The 19,848-nt window shown below is 40.1% G+C and overlaps 2 protein-coding genes across 2 annotated transcripts; both read left to right on the top strand.

Annotated features, from left to right (window-relative positions):
* Positions 1 to 4,675: 4,675 nt before the first annotated feature.
* Positions 4,676 to 5,525, top strand: LOC108110327 (lysM and putative peptidoglycan-binding domain-containing protein 1). Its single transcript, XM_017219352.2, has one exon. The coding sequence runs from the start codon at positions 4,825 to 4,827 to the stop codon at positions 5,362 to 5,364; it is 540 nt and encodes a 179-aa protein (XP_017074841.2). The 5' UTR covers positions 4,676 to 4,824; the 3' UTR covers positions 5,365 to 5,525.
* Positions 5,526 to 18,410: 12,885 nt separating this feature from the next.
* On the top strand, positions 18,411 to 19,414 carry LOC108110326 (Krueppel-like factor 3). The gene has a single exon (XM_017219351.1). The coding sequence runs from the start codon at positions 18,411 to 18,413 to the stop codon at positions 19,326 to 19,328; it is 918 nt and encodes a 305-aa protein (XP_017074840.1). The 3' UTR covers positions 19,329 to 19,414.
* The last annotated feature ends 434 nt before the right edge of the window (positions 19,415 to 19,848 follow it).

Genomic DNA, 19,848 nt, shown 5'->3' with positions numbered 1-19,848 from the left:
AGCTAAACGATCGGTTTCTGGCTGTGGAGTTACCCATGTTGGTCAAGGATGGATTTACTGCATGGACTTGGTTTCACTTAGAAATAGTTCATTTTTTATGGCTGATTTGGCCAGGGCAATTGACTATAGGGCCCCTTCACATTGTTATCCCATATCCAATTTAGTTCGGACATTTAAATAAAACGCCCAAAAATATATATCTGCATATCGACCACATTCCACTGTGAATACGATGGGTATTTGGGTCGCGAGTTGAGTGCTTTGTTGTTTTTCTTTTTCTATGTCCTATTTTTGGGGGTTTTTGGACATTGAATAAAAACTATATATACGAGTAGATATATATATATATATATATCCCACTAAACCGTACATAAGTAAAACAAACAAAATGGTAAAATCAATAAGCAAACTCTGGACATGTGAGGAGCAAAATATGCAAGTGGAGTACTCCAAGGAATGGAAATAAAAATGATTTATAAATTGCTTATTTGTCAAAAGCACAGACACACAAGGGCTGTACACTGTACAGAAATTGGTAGTTAGTTTCGGAATATGGTTATATCTAATCTTACAGCAACTTAGCCATGTATCTTTAAGATACAAAATATTCTTCTAGATACTTTCCCCTATCTACTCCCCCCACCTTTTTCTCCCTGTGCAGTAATAACGAACAGTTCTCGGAACCTTACTCCTGGCTACTACCACGCCCACTTGAGCTGGCTGCACTCGAGTGCCACAAATCGAAGACAGGGATCGAAGTCCATGACTTCGCCAGTCACATTATCGTAACTTTTCAATATCGAAGCGTAAACATCGAAAGAGCATAAAATAAGGTTCATCGCTGCTTCTGTTTCTGATATTCCCCAACCCCCCCAACCACCCCAAAAAACCGAAAAGCAAAAACAAAAAACAAATAAAAAACCGAAAATCCAATGAAAATTTTCAAAGGCTTAGCCACTATGGATTGCTATTACTTTTGCTAAACTAAAATTTGCATTTGCCGAAGCTCAGAAAACCGAAAAACGAACGAGAATGGCCAAAAGGCCGCTTACAAAATGCCGGAATTATGACATTTAATTAGCGCAAATGAATCTTTTTTAAGCTCTGGCCAGGGTTACGCATTCAGCGGCTCTACCAATATGCTGCCGGCCATGGCATTAGCAACGGTATTTTCCAAAAATCGACGCCTAATTAGCGCATTGTTGTTGCAACCCAAAAATAATGCCCGTGAAAAAGCAAAAGCAAATTGCCAAAAACCGATTACAGTTGCCATTTCAGTTAGGGGATATAGATTTTGTTATACCGATATGCATTGACATATATATATATCTGAATATATATATATATATATTCATGGCAAATAATGGAAACATTCAATCCGCGGCCAGGGATTTGCACCTGAAAAACAGCAGCACATCGAATTTTTGCATAGAGTGGTCATTGGGCATTAGAGAAAATTTAGACATTTAGTTCGGTGTTAAATATGGAAAAAATGTTTTACAAAATTATAATATTTTTTAAATAAAATATTTTTAAAATGGAAGTAATTTATTATAATTAACTTCAAAAGGCGTTAATTTATTTTTACAAACTTTTTCTGTGGTTTCTAAGGTTTTTTTCTAAGTTTTACTTTCAATTCTTGTAATTCAGCTTCTTAAATTTATAAAATTTATATTTATTATATATATATACATATTATTTGTACATATATATATAAAACAGATACCATTTTTCACAGTCTCAAAGATAAAATAATCACAAAATTAAAACTACCAAGTCAGCCATCTAATTTTTACAACATTAAAGTAAAAAAACAAACTAAACTTTTGCTTATCCCCTTAACAACTATTATTAGAACCCTAATGCCCATTAATACCTTTAACTATTTCCTAATTCCAACTCTAAAATTAAGTGATAATTCCACCTTTTCCACTGCTAATTTCTTTGAGTGAACTGCAGATAAACACAAGTGACATAAGTCGCCTGAAATGACAATTCCTGGGCTTTAGCTTTATGCTATGTTGCTGGTTTCACACACTCACACACTCAACATCCACATACACATTCAGATTCACATTCACCTGAGTCGGGAATCCAAAGTCCCGAATCCAAAAACCCCAAAATCCGAATAGAAAATCGGGAACGGGAACGGGAATGGGAACGGGAAAAACAGTAGCTGCAGCTGCAGAAATAGACGAGGAAACTTGCGGTGCACTTTGACATTTTGGCGCATGTTGAATCAAGTGAAAACCCAATTACATGTCCCGCCCTATCTAGTCGCTTCACTGGCGACAAAACGAAACGTGCAGACAAGTTAACATTCTGGCCAACTTTGCCAGCAGTTGGAAGCTAGAAAATTCAACCATTCACCCCACCACCCAAACCAACCATTCACCCATCTATCTATTCACCCACATGGTGTCCTTGTGCTCACTGGTTATTACAAGAGTGGCGAACATTTTGTGGCCAGGTGTCTGTGGGCGTACAGGTGAGTATCTGTGGGCGGGCACACCTGTGCATCTATATATATATATCTATCTAAGGCTATATAGCTATCGCAGGCAAATTATTGTTGCAATGAAACTTAAGCTGCTTAAACTTGCCGGAACGCTTTCCTTTTTGGCCAAACGGATGATGGAGACATCATCGCCCGTGTTTAACCTGATTTCTAAGGGGTGTGGTGTTTGCCTCGGTTGGTTGAAAGTTCTCCCATCAGGGGGAGCAAAATTGAAAAGCTTAATGGATTACGAGTCAGAGATTAACTGGCTAAGTTTAAAGGTCCACGGAAATCGAAGGTGATGCGAAAAAAAAAATCTCCCATAAATGGCAAGTAAATCCCTAGGACAGCGAAAGTTAGCTTTAGGTTAACTTGTTTGAGCTTGACTTTGACTTGTAAAATGTCTAAAAAAATCATAAAAGCTATAAAATTAGTTTTAATCATAGTTTACAGCATCTTCTTGGAATATATATTCCCTTGTAATGGGTAAAAACTGTTTAAAATAACAACTTAAGAGAGTTGCAACTTCAAATGTCATAGCCCAAGCGAGAAATGCAATAAATAAACATTCAATGTTCTCGCTGAACATGACCAAAAATTGTTAGATTCGCCAAAAGAGCAGACAAATTCGAATAAATCATTGTTAATTTACAAACGCCCCTGTTGATGGCCTGACAATTTTCGGGTGTTTGCGAATGTTTTGGCCAAAACCATGACGAGGACAAGTGGCCATCCGATCTCTGCTAATTAGGCCCAGAAATGTGCCATAAAATAAATGGCACAAATGCGAAATTAAATGGCCCAAACCAGGCCAAAGGACATGCGGCCATTTGATTGATGTCCTACTGCCCGCGTTTCGGTTTCAGTTTCAGTTTCAATGTCTGTGGTTTTCTACGCAACAGATTGTGATTCTGATTTTCTTATATACTATATATATTCTATATGTATATAAATATGTTTTTTCTTTTTTTTATTTTGATTTATTAATTTCGATTTTTACCATTTCGAGTGGCAAACATATTGCAAGAGCTCTCAGATTCGGGTCTTCCGCCTTCTGGGAATCTCTTCATCACATTTCGTATTGGCATTTCGAATCTTGGCCCTGTTGGAGTCTTGGTTCTGCTGGACTTTATCATCTAACTAAAGAGCTAGTTGATGTTTCCCAATCTGCGTCATTGGACTACTGTCCTGTATCCCTAAAATTCTATTCCCTTAAATAGCTCGAAATGGTTTTAAAGTCAACTTAAAATCCTTTAACCATTTCCCACTCTCTTTAGCAATTATGGTGCGAGAAAAAAAAAAGAACATCAGCACCGTTTAAACCCGTATTAAATTCATCCAGTCAAACGACTTCACACTAGATTACCCCAGAAACGCAAGCAATCCGATACTTTGAAGCCCAGTCAGTCGATGCGGGGGGCGAATCCTTTCCTGCTTTTCGGCTTTGTTATTCATATCAATTTCGAATATTTTACGGCAGGCAAAATGAAGCCATTGGCAAACGAATGAATATGGGAATCAGGGGGATATAATATATATATATACAAAACACAGAGGGGTTGCGTAGGTTGGCTTGGCAAAATCGAATTGGGCCTCATCTAATGCAAAGTAAACAAATCCAATTGGATGCGGAAATGAAGACAGGTTCAACGAGGGGTGACTTTATTCTTTCACAATTTATGAGTTAAGTCACTTCTAAGGGTTGCCAGAGAAATGAACATTTATTTCTAAAAAGCTTGCCTATTATTATCTATTATTATTTCAAATTATATATCCAAACATTATCTCTGTTTTTTTCCATGACATACTTAAGTTGTCTGGGCAAACTCTGCTGTAGTAGTCCACTCGACAGCGTAACGGAGGGTGCATTAACCAAGTCCATGACTAATCCGTAAATTACTCCCAATTTTCGCCCAAGAACTCGGCATTATCCCGGCAGGAATTGCGTGAAACACGGTTTGCCGCAGAAGGGATTATAAGCAGTCGGCTTAAGTAGGAGCAAAAAAAGGAGAAAAAACCCAGAACCAACGGTGGTGAGATGACGACACCTTTGCGGCTGACCCGGACGGAGAGCGTCATCATCATCCCTTAACCAGACTTGCCAACCGGGCGTATGCGTATTATGCGCTCACACACGAAGCGCGTCGACAGAGTTGATTACGTATACGCAACGATGGCCCATGAGTTGATTACGACGGCACTGGCGACGAAATGTATGCCAAGTAATTTGCATAAACCGCGAATCGGACGCCCGCAGACAGACATTCGTTGACACAGATGATCGGCATCAAAGGAGGTGCGAATAACCAGCCGAGTATGTGAATATAATGAAGACTGGTTGGCATAGCCATAGTCCTCAGAGAAATACCCAAAAAAAAAAACAAAACAAAAATACAAAATACTTAGCAGCCACCCCCCTTTTGCTTTTTTTCTTTTTGTTTACTACAAAAATGAGCTGCCAAACGTATGGTCAGGAACCTAATCTCTGCTACTGCCAACCTATGGGATCAGAGCGCTGGCTAAGGCATCCCATCTCCCCAGATGATACGATGACCCGGCTGGCCTTGAAATACAATACCAGCATCGGGAAGCTATGCCGAGCCAATAGGATGCACTATCAGGATGTCTTACAGGCACGACATCACATCTGGGTGCCTTTGCCCACGGATCATTGTCAATCAGAGTCTTCACTCGAACCAGAACTTCAAGAAGGTTCACAGATCCATTACACAGGCAAAGCGAGCAACTTGCCACCCCATTTCTTTCGCCAAAGTGCACCAAATCCGAATGACTTTGCCAATGAGGAAGATCCCCTGCTGATCACCACCAAAATCGTGTGGACCGATCTTCTGCAGCAAACCAAGTAGGTACACGCGCTCGCTGTCGCTCGGCGGCAATTTTATTTAGAAAACCACATTAGAAAGCAGCAGGCAGGAGTTTCCATGCTTCATGCCATGGCACAGAGAGAATTTACCTACCAAATTGTTTGTATATTTTTATATTTATATTTTAATTTTAATACAAATGTTTCCCGAAAAGCTATCTAAGTTTCTCATAATCTTGTCATACCGCACTTTAGCTACCTTTATCCTTTTGCTAAGAGCCAACATCGTTTTTTGGTCTTTTTGAGCTTGGCTGTCTGGCATTTTAGAGCCCGACGCAGCGGAAACAAAAGGAGCGAAACGATGCCAAAAAAGCGAATGCAGGCGGCGATGCCAGCCGACAACCGCGACAACCTCCTGTCGCGCTGATTAGAAAACCCCCTTGGGGCTCCTTGCACTGAAATTGGCTCTTAATTGTGGCAGAAGTGAATTTGCCAGCAGCAGGATGCAATTAAGACATTCAGCGTTGCGCTGCTCCTTGTTGTTGCCGCGATTTTCGCTCACTTAGCTGGACGTTTTGAGAAGCGCGTAGAGAGGCGTTCGCTTCATCGCTTCCCCCGGTTAGGAAATCCGTGTGCTCCGGTCCAGATAAGCCCCCTCTGCTCATATTCAAATGCGAATATTAACTAATCTGGACGAATGAAAGATACATAGGAAGAGAAAGAGAGAGCGAGCGAGACGGCGGGCGATGGGAAGGCCAGGACACCCACTCATCCGGATGGCTCCTCGCAGCACCAAAAAAAGAAAAAAAAAGGACAACGGGGAATATGCGTACGTGCTCGTGTGATAAATTCACATTTTCCGGCTGACAAGCGGCAGCCAGGACAATCGCCCCGGCATTGATAGACACGATGGGCGGCGAGGTCGTGGAACGTGAAGCCAGGTGAAATGGCAGCCGTGAAACGTAGCGGAACGCCGGTGTCAAAAAGGAAGTGCCAACAAAAAAGCCACCAAAAAAAAAATTCCACCCAAAAGTCGAGGTGGGTGCAAGAATGAAAGAGAAGTGGAAGAGGATGTAGGGTGTGTGGGAGGCTAGCCGAGAAGAGAAGAGGCCACATTTTGTGCCTTTCTGACAGACGCAACTTTGAAATTGCTCTGATTATGCGGAGGGCGAGGGCGAGGGGTTCGAGATTGGAGAATCGAGAACGAGAATTGAGTCTCGAGGTTTGGGTTTCGGGTTTCGGGTCTCGAGACTCGGCACTCAACGGCATGTTGACAATGATAACGAAGTTGGTCACGGCCCTCTGGTTACACTTAGAAAAAAAGGTGTAAAGTGGTCACCTAAGTTTTTGGATTATATTTGCATGGTAAATGATGCCTAAAGTCTTCTTCTGAAAGATGAACTTGAAAAGGCTCTATATTTGAATCCTACTTTGATTTTTTAGTTCATTAGAAGAAAAAGAACATTAAGGTTTTTAAGGTTTCTCACGTCTTCATAACAACCTTTTTCTCTTTGTGCACTTCAATGGCAATGGCGATGGGGCAGAAAAACAAAAGCGCACATCGCCAAATATCAAATGTCGCATGCCGGCATTAATATTTCATGAGAAATCATAGTTTGCTGATGCGTATAATTCAAAGGAATTGCAATCTGAATTAATTTTTGAATGCCAAGCAGCCAGGTGGCATTTATATTGATTCGCTTTAGAATTTACATGGCTTGCCGCCCAATCGATTGATTGATGAGTGGGTCAGACAGTTCGATTTTATGGTGATGGTGAATGATACTGATACTGATGGTGATGGTTATGGTTCTGGGGCTTATGATGATGTTGGGGAGTGCATTTGGTACTCTGATATTTGCGGATCGATGGCCAAAAGTTGCACAAAGAACAAAGTTTTGCGAACGAAACTCATTTATTTGTTTTCCGCCGTGACAGTTGAACCATGTAATTATACACAGACAGCCGAAGCTTCACCCTAACCATTCTGATATTCCCCATTCGGAGACCCATTCGGAGACCCATTCCCCATTCCCTTTGGCTGCAGTTTCTGGTTTGGGGTTTTTCAGGCGACTTATGAATTATGACAGTTTTGCACACCACGCACAACTTTTGGCCGGGCTTTCAAATAGAAATTATTAGAAAGTTTCTAGCGAAAGCGAAACGAACGTTTGGGATAGGGCGTGGAGGGTGGTGAAGGACAGCTGCATGGCATGAGATTAGTGCAATTGGGTGGTAGGGATCGGATCTCTTTGAGAGAATGAGAAATGGCTGAGGGGCCCAAAATCCACAATCCACAATCCAAGGCATTCTCAATATTGAACGTTTTGAAGGTTTTCGTTGAGTTTTTGATTTATGTCTGTTTGCCAGAGGAGTAAAATGGTTCGGCTGGGCGGCAATGTGGCATTCGGGGGATTATGTTCCCATATTCACATATGCATATGTAAGAGTATGTATGTCTGTATGGATGGATGGTTGGTTGCTTGGAACAGATGCAGCTAAGCGACAATTGTCATCTGAACATATTTTCTTTAGCGCTAGTGCTGGATTTTATCCAACGACCAGATTATGAAGTTCTTGCAAGCCAAATGGTAATATTTCTCATTGCCATTATAAAGCAATCTTTTATGGAATCAACCAGTTGCTGGGATTTATATTCTTCGCAGGCGTTAAATGAAGTTAAAACTATGTTCCAGCTTTAAGAAAAGTAAGTAAGTCGTGTATATTACTACTTTTTAACATACTTTCTGTTATATACCACAAGGGAAAGGGGAAAGTATAACAAGAAAGTATAACCAGAAAAGCTATTTAACCATTAACCAGCATATATTTATCCCATCACATCCAAGACATCGCACATTTCGCTTATGCCAATTATTAATTGCAAATTTCGAGGCATTCAGCCGTCGCATGAGAAACAATCAACAATCATCATGGCCAACTGGCCAGATGAAGGTTATTGAATTACATTAAGAGCAGACGTTGCAGTATTGGTAGGAGATCTCGGGTAGGACCTCAAAATGGAAAGACCAAGAAGTCTGCGGTACTGCGTCTTAAGATGCACAGTTGGATTCACACCTGTACCGTTGTCATCGTCATCGTCAACGCCTTCATCATCATCCGAGATACAATCATCATTCATTCGTGCAATGTGGCATTCATTTATGCATTCATTCGCATCTTTCCCAACTACCTGACTCTTTCATGCCCCGCTACATCCTTCTCTTTCTGTTGCTCTTTTTGTTTCGCCATCTCAGTCGCATCTTCGTTTATTCGCTCATTTAAGCATTCGTGTTGTCGTTTCAGTTTCAATTTGCCTTGGCAACATTTTCGCAAATGTCTTTTTAATTGATTCGCAACGATGCGAATGCGAATAACGTAACGAAAGAGAGATGCTCGTTCTGAATGAGACGGTTATAAGGAGGGGAGGAGAGGGGAAGAACGATCTACCTACCACCTACCAGGCTGTCGAGTGTAATTATAAATTGAATTAAAAGGCGCACATTTCGTCTTTTAATTCTGCTTGCTGCTTGAGCTTAATTAAAATTTCATTATGTCTCTCTCATATATATATTCCCTTCGCTGAAGGATGCCAGCAAAATATGGTGGGGAAATGTAAGAAACAAAAACAAAAAACGAAGAACCCAAAAAACAAACCGAGACAAAAAAAAACTACAGAACGACGATATATGCAGAGAATATATTTGACAAGCAGCTTTACGAGCGAGCAGTAAAAATACTTGTTCTCCATTAATGTTCGCCTAATGCATGCACAATGCCACTCCTTCTCCTCCTCCTCCCCCTATTATTATGCACAAAAAAAAGTAAAGACAAAGGCAACAAAAAACTACCAGAAAATACTGCCAACAAAAAAGGCTTTAAGCAACAACAAAAAGGGAGAAACAGAGAGAGAGAGAGAGAGTGAAATGGCAGTGCAACTTGTCGACATGAAATGTTGTTGTCATTCTGTCTGGCAATTGCCCTTATTGTTGTTGCTACTGTAGTTTATCGTCTTCGGTCTACATATATATAAATATATATATATGTATATTTCCTTCTTTTTTTTATGCATTGCAAGTGTTTTGGTGTTGTGCTGTTGTTGAGTTTATGCATTGCAGCATTGTAGTAACAAAGCATAGCATAGTTTTTAGCGCAAATCAAAATGATTGATGATGATGGCCGCTCTAGATCTAGCACCCCTCATATGAAATTCCCCGCCCACCATGTCATGTCCTCTTCTTGCCACTACAACAACAAAAACAACAACACCTACACCAACAACAACAACAAAAACAATAGCTACATTCACTTGACAGTTATGGCTGCTGATATGCTGCAAATAAACTAAATAAATCCTCTTTTGTGTAATGTCATTTTTGTGCCACTTTGTTTTCAAGGCAAGCACCATGTACCGTGAATTTTCCAAGAGCAGATGAGTAAAAAAAAAACAAGGAGAAGAAAGAGATAGAGATAGTTGTGACACTGGCATTGTCTATTTCAATTTCCAAGTTTGGCTGTTGCCAGAATTGTTAGCAATCGATTATGAATTTTAATGCGAGCTCAACGAGGTGTAACTTTCATTCACTAACTTTATTTTTCAAGGACATTAGGTATAAATCAATTCTCGATTTTTTAATAAGCGTTAACATCGTCTGTTTAGCGAAAAAATTCAAAAAACTAAGATTTTTAGCTGTGAATGCAGTTTTGTTGGATATTTAACCACGAGTTCAGGGAGATATTACATTCCACATTTGGATCATTATTGGCCAAGTTATAAGCAAAGTGCTGTCGAGCTTGGAGAAACCAAAATTCGCATTTTCGTAAGGGGTTACATCATCATTTTTTAAGAAAAATAGTTAAAATTTCACATTTTAAAGTGTGAACACAGTTCGAGAGAAATTTGAATTACGAGTTCAATAAGGTATATACATACTTTTATCTTTATTGTTCTGAATTTTTAGTGCGAGCTCTGGTTTAAGGGCTGAAAATCAGAAAACAGAATTTTAACAAAAATTGGCAATACAGTGATCGGGTTTTTAGCTCTAGCTCGGTCAAAACAAGCCGCAGAGCGAAAAGAATAACTGTTTTGTGCTGCTAACGACCAACACTAACTACCCCTATCACTTGATTTTCGATTATGGGAAAATCAATTTTGGCCCAAATTTCGCATTTTTGATAAGGGGTACCATCATCAAAATTTTCAAAAATGGTCCAAAAATGAAGTTTCCCAGATTTGAATGCAAACCAATTGGGAATCACAGCAATCAAATTACGAGCTCAACGAGGTATTACATTCCATATTCGGACGAATATTGTCTGAGTTATGGGAAAAAATACTATCAATTTGTGAGGGAAAAAGCGACAAATCGGATTTTCCATTTTGGAGAAGGGGTAACATCATAAAATTTTTTAAAAATTGCTAAAATTTCGCTACGGGAATCAGGATTATAAAAAAATGAAAAAAAAGAATGTGACTTCTTCTCGCACTTCGATTTGAACCGCTGTACTTTGAAGTTTAAGTGCTCTACCAGCTGAGCTATTCAACAGTAAGAATATTGGAAGACTAACCTTAGCCTTATTCCTTCATCCTGTCATTTGGAAAATGTAAGGACGAGGATCGAAGTAGGCTGTTCCCCACATACTCTAAACCAACCGAAGTAGGTGAAGCTTATATGAAACATTTCCAAGCTGTCAAATCGCCGCCGACGGTAGCCTAGGGAGCTAAGCTGACTCCCAAATAGAACTATTATCGTCGGTCTGGGTTCGAGTCCCGGTAAAGACCTAAGAGCATGGAACACGGACAGAGATTCCCCAAGGACGGAGATTACACATTACACATTTTAGGGTTAAGCATAAAGTGAAAAGTATGTACAAGGGTTAAGTAAGCGTATCTATTGTAATTGAAATAATAATAAATAAATTTTTTTAAATTTTCCTTTTTTTAGATAAAAAGCCAATAAGCCAAGGGAAACATAGATCGCATGCAGTTTCATTGGAAATTGAACTACACACGCTCAAAGGGATATGGCTTTCTATATTTGAGTCATTATGGGCTTTACCTGCTTTTACCATTATGGTTCTGATTCTTTTGGTGCGAGTGCTGATTTATGGCTAAAAAATAAAAAAACCTATTTCTGGCAGAAATTTGCAATATTATTTCCGGGTATTTAGCTCTAGTTCGGCCAAAACAAGACGCACAGCCAAAAGAACGACTGTTTTGTGCTGCTAATGACCAACACTAACTACCCCTATCACTCGATTTTCGATATTGACAAAATCAGTTTTGGCCCAAATTTCGCATTTTTGATAAATCAAAAAAAAATCATCAAAATTTTAAAAAATGGGCCAAAAATGAAGTTTCCCAGATTTGAATGCAAACCAATTGCGAATCATAGCAATCAAGTTACGAGCCCTACGAGGCATTACATTCCTCATTTGGACCATTATTAGCCAAGTTATGAGCAAAGTACTGTCGAGCTTAGAGAAACCAAAATTCGAATTTTCGATAATTTCATAACTTTTTTGAAGAATAGTTAAAATTTCACATTTTAAACTGTGAATGCAGTTTTGTTGGAATTTTAATGACGAGTTCATTGATGTATGACATTCTATACTCTGACCATTTTTGACTTTGTTGTGGGAAGCATTCGGAATGTTTTTGGGGCAAAAGTCAGGATTATGAGTTCTGACAGAAGAATCAATCTTTTTTAACGGGTTTATGTCCATAACTTAGCCAAAACAAGACGCATAGCTAAGATCAAAACTGTTTTGTAAAGCTAAAGACCAAAACAAACTTTCCTCATCATTCGTTAGATTTGCCTATTGGCTTAGTTATGAGATAAATACTGGCGAATACTTTCGGTGACAGCAAATGAGTGCAGGCACAGAATGCAACAATAAGAAATATATAATAAAAATATAATTTGGCACAGCTCTGTGATGGGTTGGGTGTTAAAAATACCGTAAATACCCACCCACATACCCCACACCACTTGCTTTGCACTTCATTAACATAGAGCAACCAACAGGCACACAAATTGGCCAATCGCTTGAGTGAAGGATTATTTGCCCTTTTGGCGGAATCATCAACGACCACCGCCACCCACCAACATTCAGACCGACCACCACCCCTCTCATCCCCCTTATTAGGCATATACACACATACATACATACTTGCACATGCAGCTGCTTGTGGTAATGAGTGGGTGGCGGCCAGGCGGATTTTGACTGCGGCTGCCCCTGAGGTCGTTGCAAGCAGCTGCAACTAAACCCCAAATTGTTTAGCATATCCAAGATGAGGTACACACTCCCACCGCCATGCCAACAGACCCAAGCACCCAAACACCCAACGACCCGAACTCCTTTGGAGCATTCAGCATTTTGGCGATGTTAATAATGTTGACTTCTTGGCCAAGCTAAATCCATTCAACCGGTTATAAATTAAATGCTGTTTAATCTCTTGATTATAGCAACTACTCTATAGGTAAGTTCCTCAGCTTTAGTGTTGGTTAACGATCAACATTAGACTTTAAAGCGAGGTTGCCACTGAAAGATCCTAAAAAAAAATCCCAAATCCATAATCCATAAATAAGGTCATATATCGTAGTCTCCTTAACTTTAACCTTCTAAAAAGTCATTGTAACTCAGCAACCAGCAAACGTTCAGTAAGGAAATTTTGTAAATGTTTCGAAAAGTAAACTTTTTCAAAAAGTATCAAAATGATACCAAAGTTGCTTTTCATTCTTGGCCCTTTTCTTTTCGGGGTCTTATACTTTTTTCTTAATATTCCGTCGGTTTTACGCAAGGCAAGGGAATTTAGTATTATCACAGAAGCCCTTGCCACCGAGTTTCAAATCGCACGTGTTGGCGATGCTCTTAGGAATGCTAATCCCGGTGATGAAGATCAGGAGGCTCTTACGAAGAATTTACTGGACAACTTTAGGGCGGACACGATTGTACAATACCAGCGAGAGGAAATCAAAGAATCCCGGACAACTCTATAGGCCATTCAACACATCGAATCAGTTTTATGAACGCATCTTGAGGCTGTAACTGGAATTTGTATCATGTCGTACGTCCCGACAACCGATCATTGAGGAAGAACCAGCCATTCCAGCTGCTTTCATCGCCCAATAAACGCAAGGAAATCCGCTACTTAATTGTTTCTTCATTGGTTAGTTTGACCAAAATACGATTGACAGACATTTCAGATTTTTAAAACCTTCTTTTAGACTTTGGCATTTCGTGGCCATTTCTCATCACCCTTCAGCTGTCATACTTATTGTAATACCAACTGTTATACAAGTTGGGCCAAACATCGAGCCAAGCTATTAGGAGGAAAAACCCGTTTTCTGTGTGGCAATCTGTAGGCACTTTGCACTAAACATAAATTTCCCAACAGTTTGACACGACACGGAGAAAACTCAAATTATATGCGAGTACATGGATTGGGCGTGTGTGTGAGTGCGGATGTTTGGGCATGTGGATATATATATATATATATGTATATGCGAATGTGTGTGTACATCTCATACACTGACAGCTGTGCGTGTGTAGAACAAGCCTTCAAATTCCCCCGGAGGACTTTGGCAGAGTGCAATGTCTGTCAACACTAATTGTTGGCTCCTGCTCAGCCGCCCGGCTGCTGTCTTTTGCTACAATAATGTCGTGTGTTCTGGTGGATACGTACATATATACACACATACCGGTGCGTCAGGCCCCTCTAATACAGCCTGTTTCAGTGTCCTCTGTCCGTTGTCCACGACCTGGTGTGTTAATCCAGCTTACTAGTCCGTACACTAAGGGAAAATCACATATTACTTGCTAACAAAAAAGCAAAATTAACTTTAGAGGAGTCTCCTGAACTCAAACTGATAGAGATTTTCCCTAAGATAAATCTGTAAAAAGGTTAAAAATAAATAAGAAATAGAAGTAAAGACGTTTATCAAGCTAACCCTTTTTACTAGGTACTACTTTTCCATCTCTTCCATTAACTTCTTTAACCCCCTTTTACCAATTTTAATAGTTATTTTTTCTAACTGCAAACTTTTCGAGGGAGGAGCAACGATGTCCTAGCATCAGCATTAGCTTCGCTTTTGGCATATACGAGTATATCCTGGCAGACACCCGCTGCAAACCGAATAGCTCAATTTTGGTGGCGAAGACAAGACAAATACTAGGGGTTGTACGACATAACACTAATACTAATGCCACCTCCGGCCAGGGTGTCTAATTAAATTGGGTCAAACCAGTTAACTCACTTGTCTTTAGATTACGTTTGCATCTGACTTAATCTCGGTGCCACCACCGACTCTAATATATATGTCCTTTCACCTGAGCTTTCAACACACACCCTACACACACACACACACACACCCGACTTTCCCTATTCGAAAAATGTGTTTTTCCTGAGGACATAACAAATTGCTTTCAGGCTGTGCCGCTGCCCTCAAAATCAAATTATTGTTCTGGTCTCGCCCTTCGGTTAGCTACACACACACAAACACACACACACACACACTAACTAACACACACAAAATATTGTCTTTGGCGAGTTTATTAAAACTTTCCACACCGACCGAAATCGTTACTTGGAGTTGGGCTTCTCGGCCGGTTGGTCGGTTGGTTGGTTGGCAGGAAACTTTTGACCTGTTGCAAACACTGACTTTGAGGCACTGCAGTGCAAAAGTGCAGTGCAGTCCCTCCCCCCAAGCAGAAGGACTAGTTTCATCCACTTTTCGTTCTTGCAGAAAAGTTGGCCGCCAAGTTTGCAGCGCTTCTTGGCTAAATTGTGTAATTAATTGGGAAATGCCAAGCTCAACAGGACAATGCTGGACCTTGGGCTGCGTTGGCGTTATAAATTTCATCAATTAAATTTCACTAAAAACTTTCTAAAAACAATTTAAAGAGAGAGAGAGAGAGAGAGTAAAGTATATTTCTATGACATTTTTGCCTAAGTTTCATTTCCTGCCTAATACGGCTAATAAAATCTGTTGCCAAGCAGTGTACACTTTTTTTTCCCCAATTAAAATCTTGTTTGGCCACCAAAAGTGATTCAATTAGTCTTCGGCACTTCAATTGCACACTCTTTTCCCCTGAAGAAAAACATAAAACTTCTGCCTTTTGCAGAAATCAATAGCAAAGCACAAGGATTAGAAATTTGAGAGAGGATGTGTGTTGGGAAAAAGAGGCATTCGCAGTGTCGAGTTGTGCACAAAATAAATGGCCATAATCACAGCATACAACAGATACCAGATACAAGTTTTAGATACAGATACCGATTTAATTTGCCACAACAGTAAGCCGCATAAACATGCTTTTTCTTTACTCAAAGAGCTCGACGAAGAACTCGGCAAAACAAACTTGTCTAATCCAATGAAAACAAGCAGCTCAGCTGCGATTGATAAGGGCAACTCGTACTAACTAGGCAACCGAAGCAAACGCAGCCCTTCTCCTCATATCTATATATATACATATATATATCTATATCCTTTGAATTTATATCCTGACAACCGCTTAGCTCATTTGACTACTGCCAGGAGGACAATAATAATATCGTCCGGTTTCTGGGCTTTAAGTCTCTGGCTTTGCCTTGTAAATACTTTTGCAAAGCTGCTTCAAAATGTCCGGCTAAAGTGAGTTGGAGTTTTAGGGGGGGGGGTACTTCCTTCTGAGGGGTTGGTGGTGGTGGTGGCTGGGGGGCTTAAACTAAACTGAGGTGACAACATTTTGCCAAGTGCAATTTACAGTAAAATTGTATGCATAATTTCCGTTATGACACTTGCGGTGCCCACACACACACACACGCCTACATGCCTACGCCTATCTGAAGAGAGAAATGTATTTGCAGTTAGATGCATAGATAGATGTGGTTACACATTTCTCTGCACTGAAAGAAAAATCATAACAAATAATACTTAAAATGTTGAATTTAAAGATCAAACTTGGATAAATTTTCATAGTTTTATGGATTTTTATGGTTAAAACATAAGACCTATCATTCTTATAGCAATCCCTGATCAAGTGCCATATATATTATTTCCCAGTGCATGTTTATATTTGCCTATGGATCTGTAAGTAAGTGGACTAGCAGCTATGTCAAAATACCAGAGATGCCTGCAGGCAGCATACTAATTTATGTTATCCTAACCACTCCACTTGGGCCACACAAAAGAGGATATATAATGTAAATATGTATATATATATATATATATATATAGAGGGAAATCAGAGTCGCAATACTTGTAATTACAAATTGCCAGAGTGAAAGTCACATCCAGAAGCTCCGATTCTCCTGTTTCCTGCAAAGCCCGTATCCCGTATCTCCTAACCCAGACCAGTTGATATCCCTTAAATCCTTTTTAATGCCCGAGAGCAGCCTTTGATTTTTGCAATATCAATTAGCGTAAAACGCGTAGGCCGCCCCAAAAACTGGCGAAAATGGGCCAACCAAAAAATGAAGTTGGTTTGGGGGGAGGCATTACAGAGCCCCCCATAAGGATTTACAACTGCTGATTATTTCATTAGGCGAAAGTAAATTTAAACGCCAGCCGCACGTTAAATTTATGTTAATTTCCAAAAGGGCTGCCAGCCGAAAAAGGATGCGGAAATGCGCATAGACAACGGGGTAGCAGGAGTTGGGGGGGAATCGAAAGTGGAACAGACAGCCAAGGAAATGGAGATGTTAGGGGGTGGGTGGCAAAAATGGTTATAAATATTAAGAGGATAGAATATGGAAAAATTTTATTACCCATGTATGCTGGTTAAGTATCTTAATTATTTAAACATTCCTTCTGTTCTACAATGCCCTGTATTTTTTGTGTTATTTAAATTTGATTTTAATTTTTAGCTTGATTTGCTTTGCATTTCCACACTTTCCTCTGCAAAGTAAAACAAATTTCCCAAATAAATCGATTTACAAACCTAAACCCTTGATAACAAATCCTAATTATTAAAACATTTAACTAGAAAATCCCCAAAAATTACTATCAGCCACGCACAGTCACGTCCATCTGCTGCCAATGGACCGTTGCCAGGCCAAACACCATTTCCATATTTCTGACTTTTTTTTGTAATGGTAAAACCCTATCTACAGCTCACTTGACACAGATACGCTAGACACACACTTGTTTGTACTCAAAAATACTGATCAGCCGGGAATAACCATATCCCAATCCGCATATCTAGTTCGTCAATAATAATCATTAATTAATAACAGAGCGACCAAAACAAAAACAAAAAAGCGAGATGGCAGGGCAAATAGAAAGAGAAAGAGAAAGATCAGTACAGAGCGTGATCAGGTGCCGTGGTCCGATCTGTGGCCTGACACTGCTTGGCACTCGTCAATACTGGAACCGAATCGATTCCGATTAACACTCTGGGTGATTCTCGGACTCAGACTCAGACCCGGCCACCAACCAAAAACCCCGGCACATGTGTCGCCGATCAATGGCAAACATCTGGCGGATAAATATATGTAAATATATGTGTGTGTGTGTGTGTGTGTAAAACCATATCTCTCGGTGGGACTAATGAAGCCGGCAGCGAGTTTAGATACGTTGTACGCCGGCTAATTATTCCCCAAGGAATCCTGGCCACGAACCAGTGGAAGCAGCAATATCGTACCACGATCACAGTGAATGCATCTCTTTGGATACCTTGTACTTTACAGATATCAAAAGGGGTATGATAGGCCTTAAGCCAATGTATGCTTAGTATGCCTAGAATGCTTTTTGAAACGAAGAAATATGATGGTAAGAAGTTTGCATTAGAATCCTAATTAATTTACATATTTTTGTAAGATTTCCCATACTCTATAGCCTACTCTATAGCCTACTCTATAGCCTTGCTCATTCATAGCCTTCAATACCTATAAAGTACAGTACTTATAACCCTTGCTATATATATAGCACTCTCTATGATTTCCAACACATTAATATGAAAGGGTTTCCCGACAAAAAGCAGGGCATCTGCTGGTCTCAACCCTACAGATAGCTGTCATCATATTTTCTGACGTCTGTCACTCATCCAGAGTATCCATAGATATTATAAATATTTGGACACTCGACCGCAGTCCGCTCATTTGGCATCATGGACTTCTTTGCGACGGGTGAATTCCAGCAGCTTTACAGCGATCTGAATGAGGAGCCACTGGCCAATGCCGATATCCTACTAAACCATACCAGTGCCTCGGACTTTGAGTACCCCTATGTGGATAATAGCTTCCCAGGCGCTGAATCTCATCACCGGCATATGGATGATGAATCGGAATACTATGGCATAATCACACTGGACAGCAATAACAATGGCAATCTCCAAGTGGATTGGCCATATACAGAGGACCCGGCTCTATTTATAGACTTCAATGATCTGACCGTATCTCCGCCGGATTTGAGTGACTGGGAACAGCGGCTATTGGATAACTATGTGGAGATTCCGGAACTGGTAGACTTTTTGCCAGAGCGAACACCCCTGTGCACGGATAACTGTGCGGATTTTCTGGAAGAGAGCAACAGTTGTCTGCGCTTGGCGGGGCCACCACCTGAGGCCTTCGATTCCGATCGAACTCCATCTGGCAATAGTAATCCTGCTAGTCCTATTCTTGATACACCCGGACCAACTCCTGCCCTACAGATTAGTGAAAATGCCGCCGGTGAAAGGGGTTACCTGTGCACCTTCGGAAATTGTGAAAAAATCTATGCCAAGCCGGCACATCTAAAGGCCCATTTGCGTAGACATTTGGGTGAGAAACCCTACGTTTGCAGTTGGCCAGATTGCGTCTGGCGTTTCTCTCGTTCGGATGAACTGGCCCGCCATAAACGCTCCCATTCCGGTGTGAAGCCATATAAATGTGAATACTGTTCCAAGTGCTTTGCCAGGTCGGATCATCTCACCAAACATCGAAAGGTTCACGAAAGGCGACTATTGGCCGCCTCCCGAGCCGGAAGACTTATCTCTGAAGACCTATATGCCGTAAGGCCTGGCCGAAAGCGCAAGAATCAGCTTTAATACAAGGTTTATCAAGGCTTGGGATTAGCTTTACATATTTTTTTTTATTAAGTTAAAGAAACCCCACTTTTTGTTAAGTTTATTAACTAGTTACTAGTGATTAAACACTTGAAAAAACAAATTGCCATATCTTTTAATTTAAAAATGATTTTAGCTGCCGTTTCTGACGACACTGCAGCCGTTAGTTAATCAATTTTAAAACCAATTTACACAGGATTAATATGGATATTTTCCACGAGCGTGTGTATGATTAAATTACGAAAATTATAAATTCATTTAACCGAGCATAAGGGCAAGTAATTTAATAAACAAAAATGCAAAAGCATTTTGTTAATTCAATACAGAGCCATAGATGAGGAGTGTTAATCAATATGATGAAATGAGTTCAATAGTTAGTAAACTTTATTAACATTTTCCTGCACTGTCAAATCCAAACGTCCGAGGCTGTGATAAACTCAATACCATATCTACCTATAAAGATACATCTCTATATATTTATTACCAATGAGCAAAGCTTTCG

The sequence above is a fragment of the Drosophila eugracilis genome, unplaced genomic scaffold (assembly GCF_018153835.1).
Source record: "Drosophila eugracilis isolate 14026-0451.02 unplaced genomic scaffold, ASM1815383v1 contig_2147, whole genome shotgun sequence".
NCBI lineage: Eukaryota > Metazoa > Arthropoda > Insecta > Diptera > Drosophilidae > Drosophila > Drosophila eugracilis.
This window is presented reverse-complemented; position numbering and strand designations above follow the sequence as displayed.

Coding starts and splice junctions, on each gene's coding strand:
- LOC108110326 (XM_017219351.1), top strand. CDS start 18,411: ATGGACTTCTTTGCGACGGGTGAATTCCAGCAGCTTTACAGCGATCTG.
- LOC108110327 (XM_017219352.2), top strand. CDS start 4,825: ATGAAGACTGGTTGGCATAGCCATAGTCCTCAGAGAAATACCCAAAAA.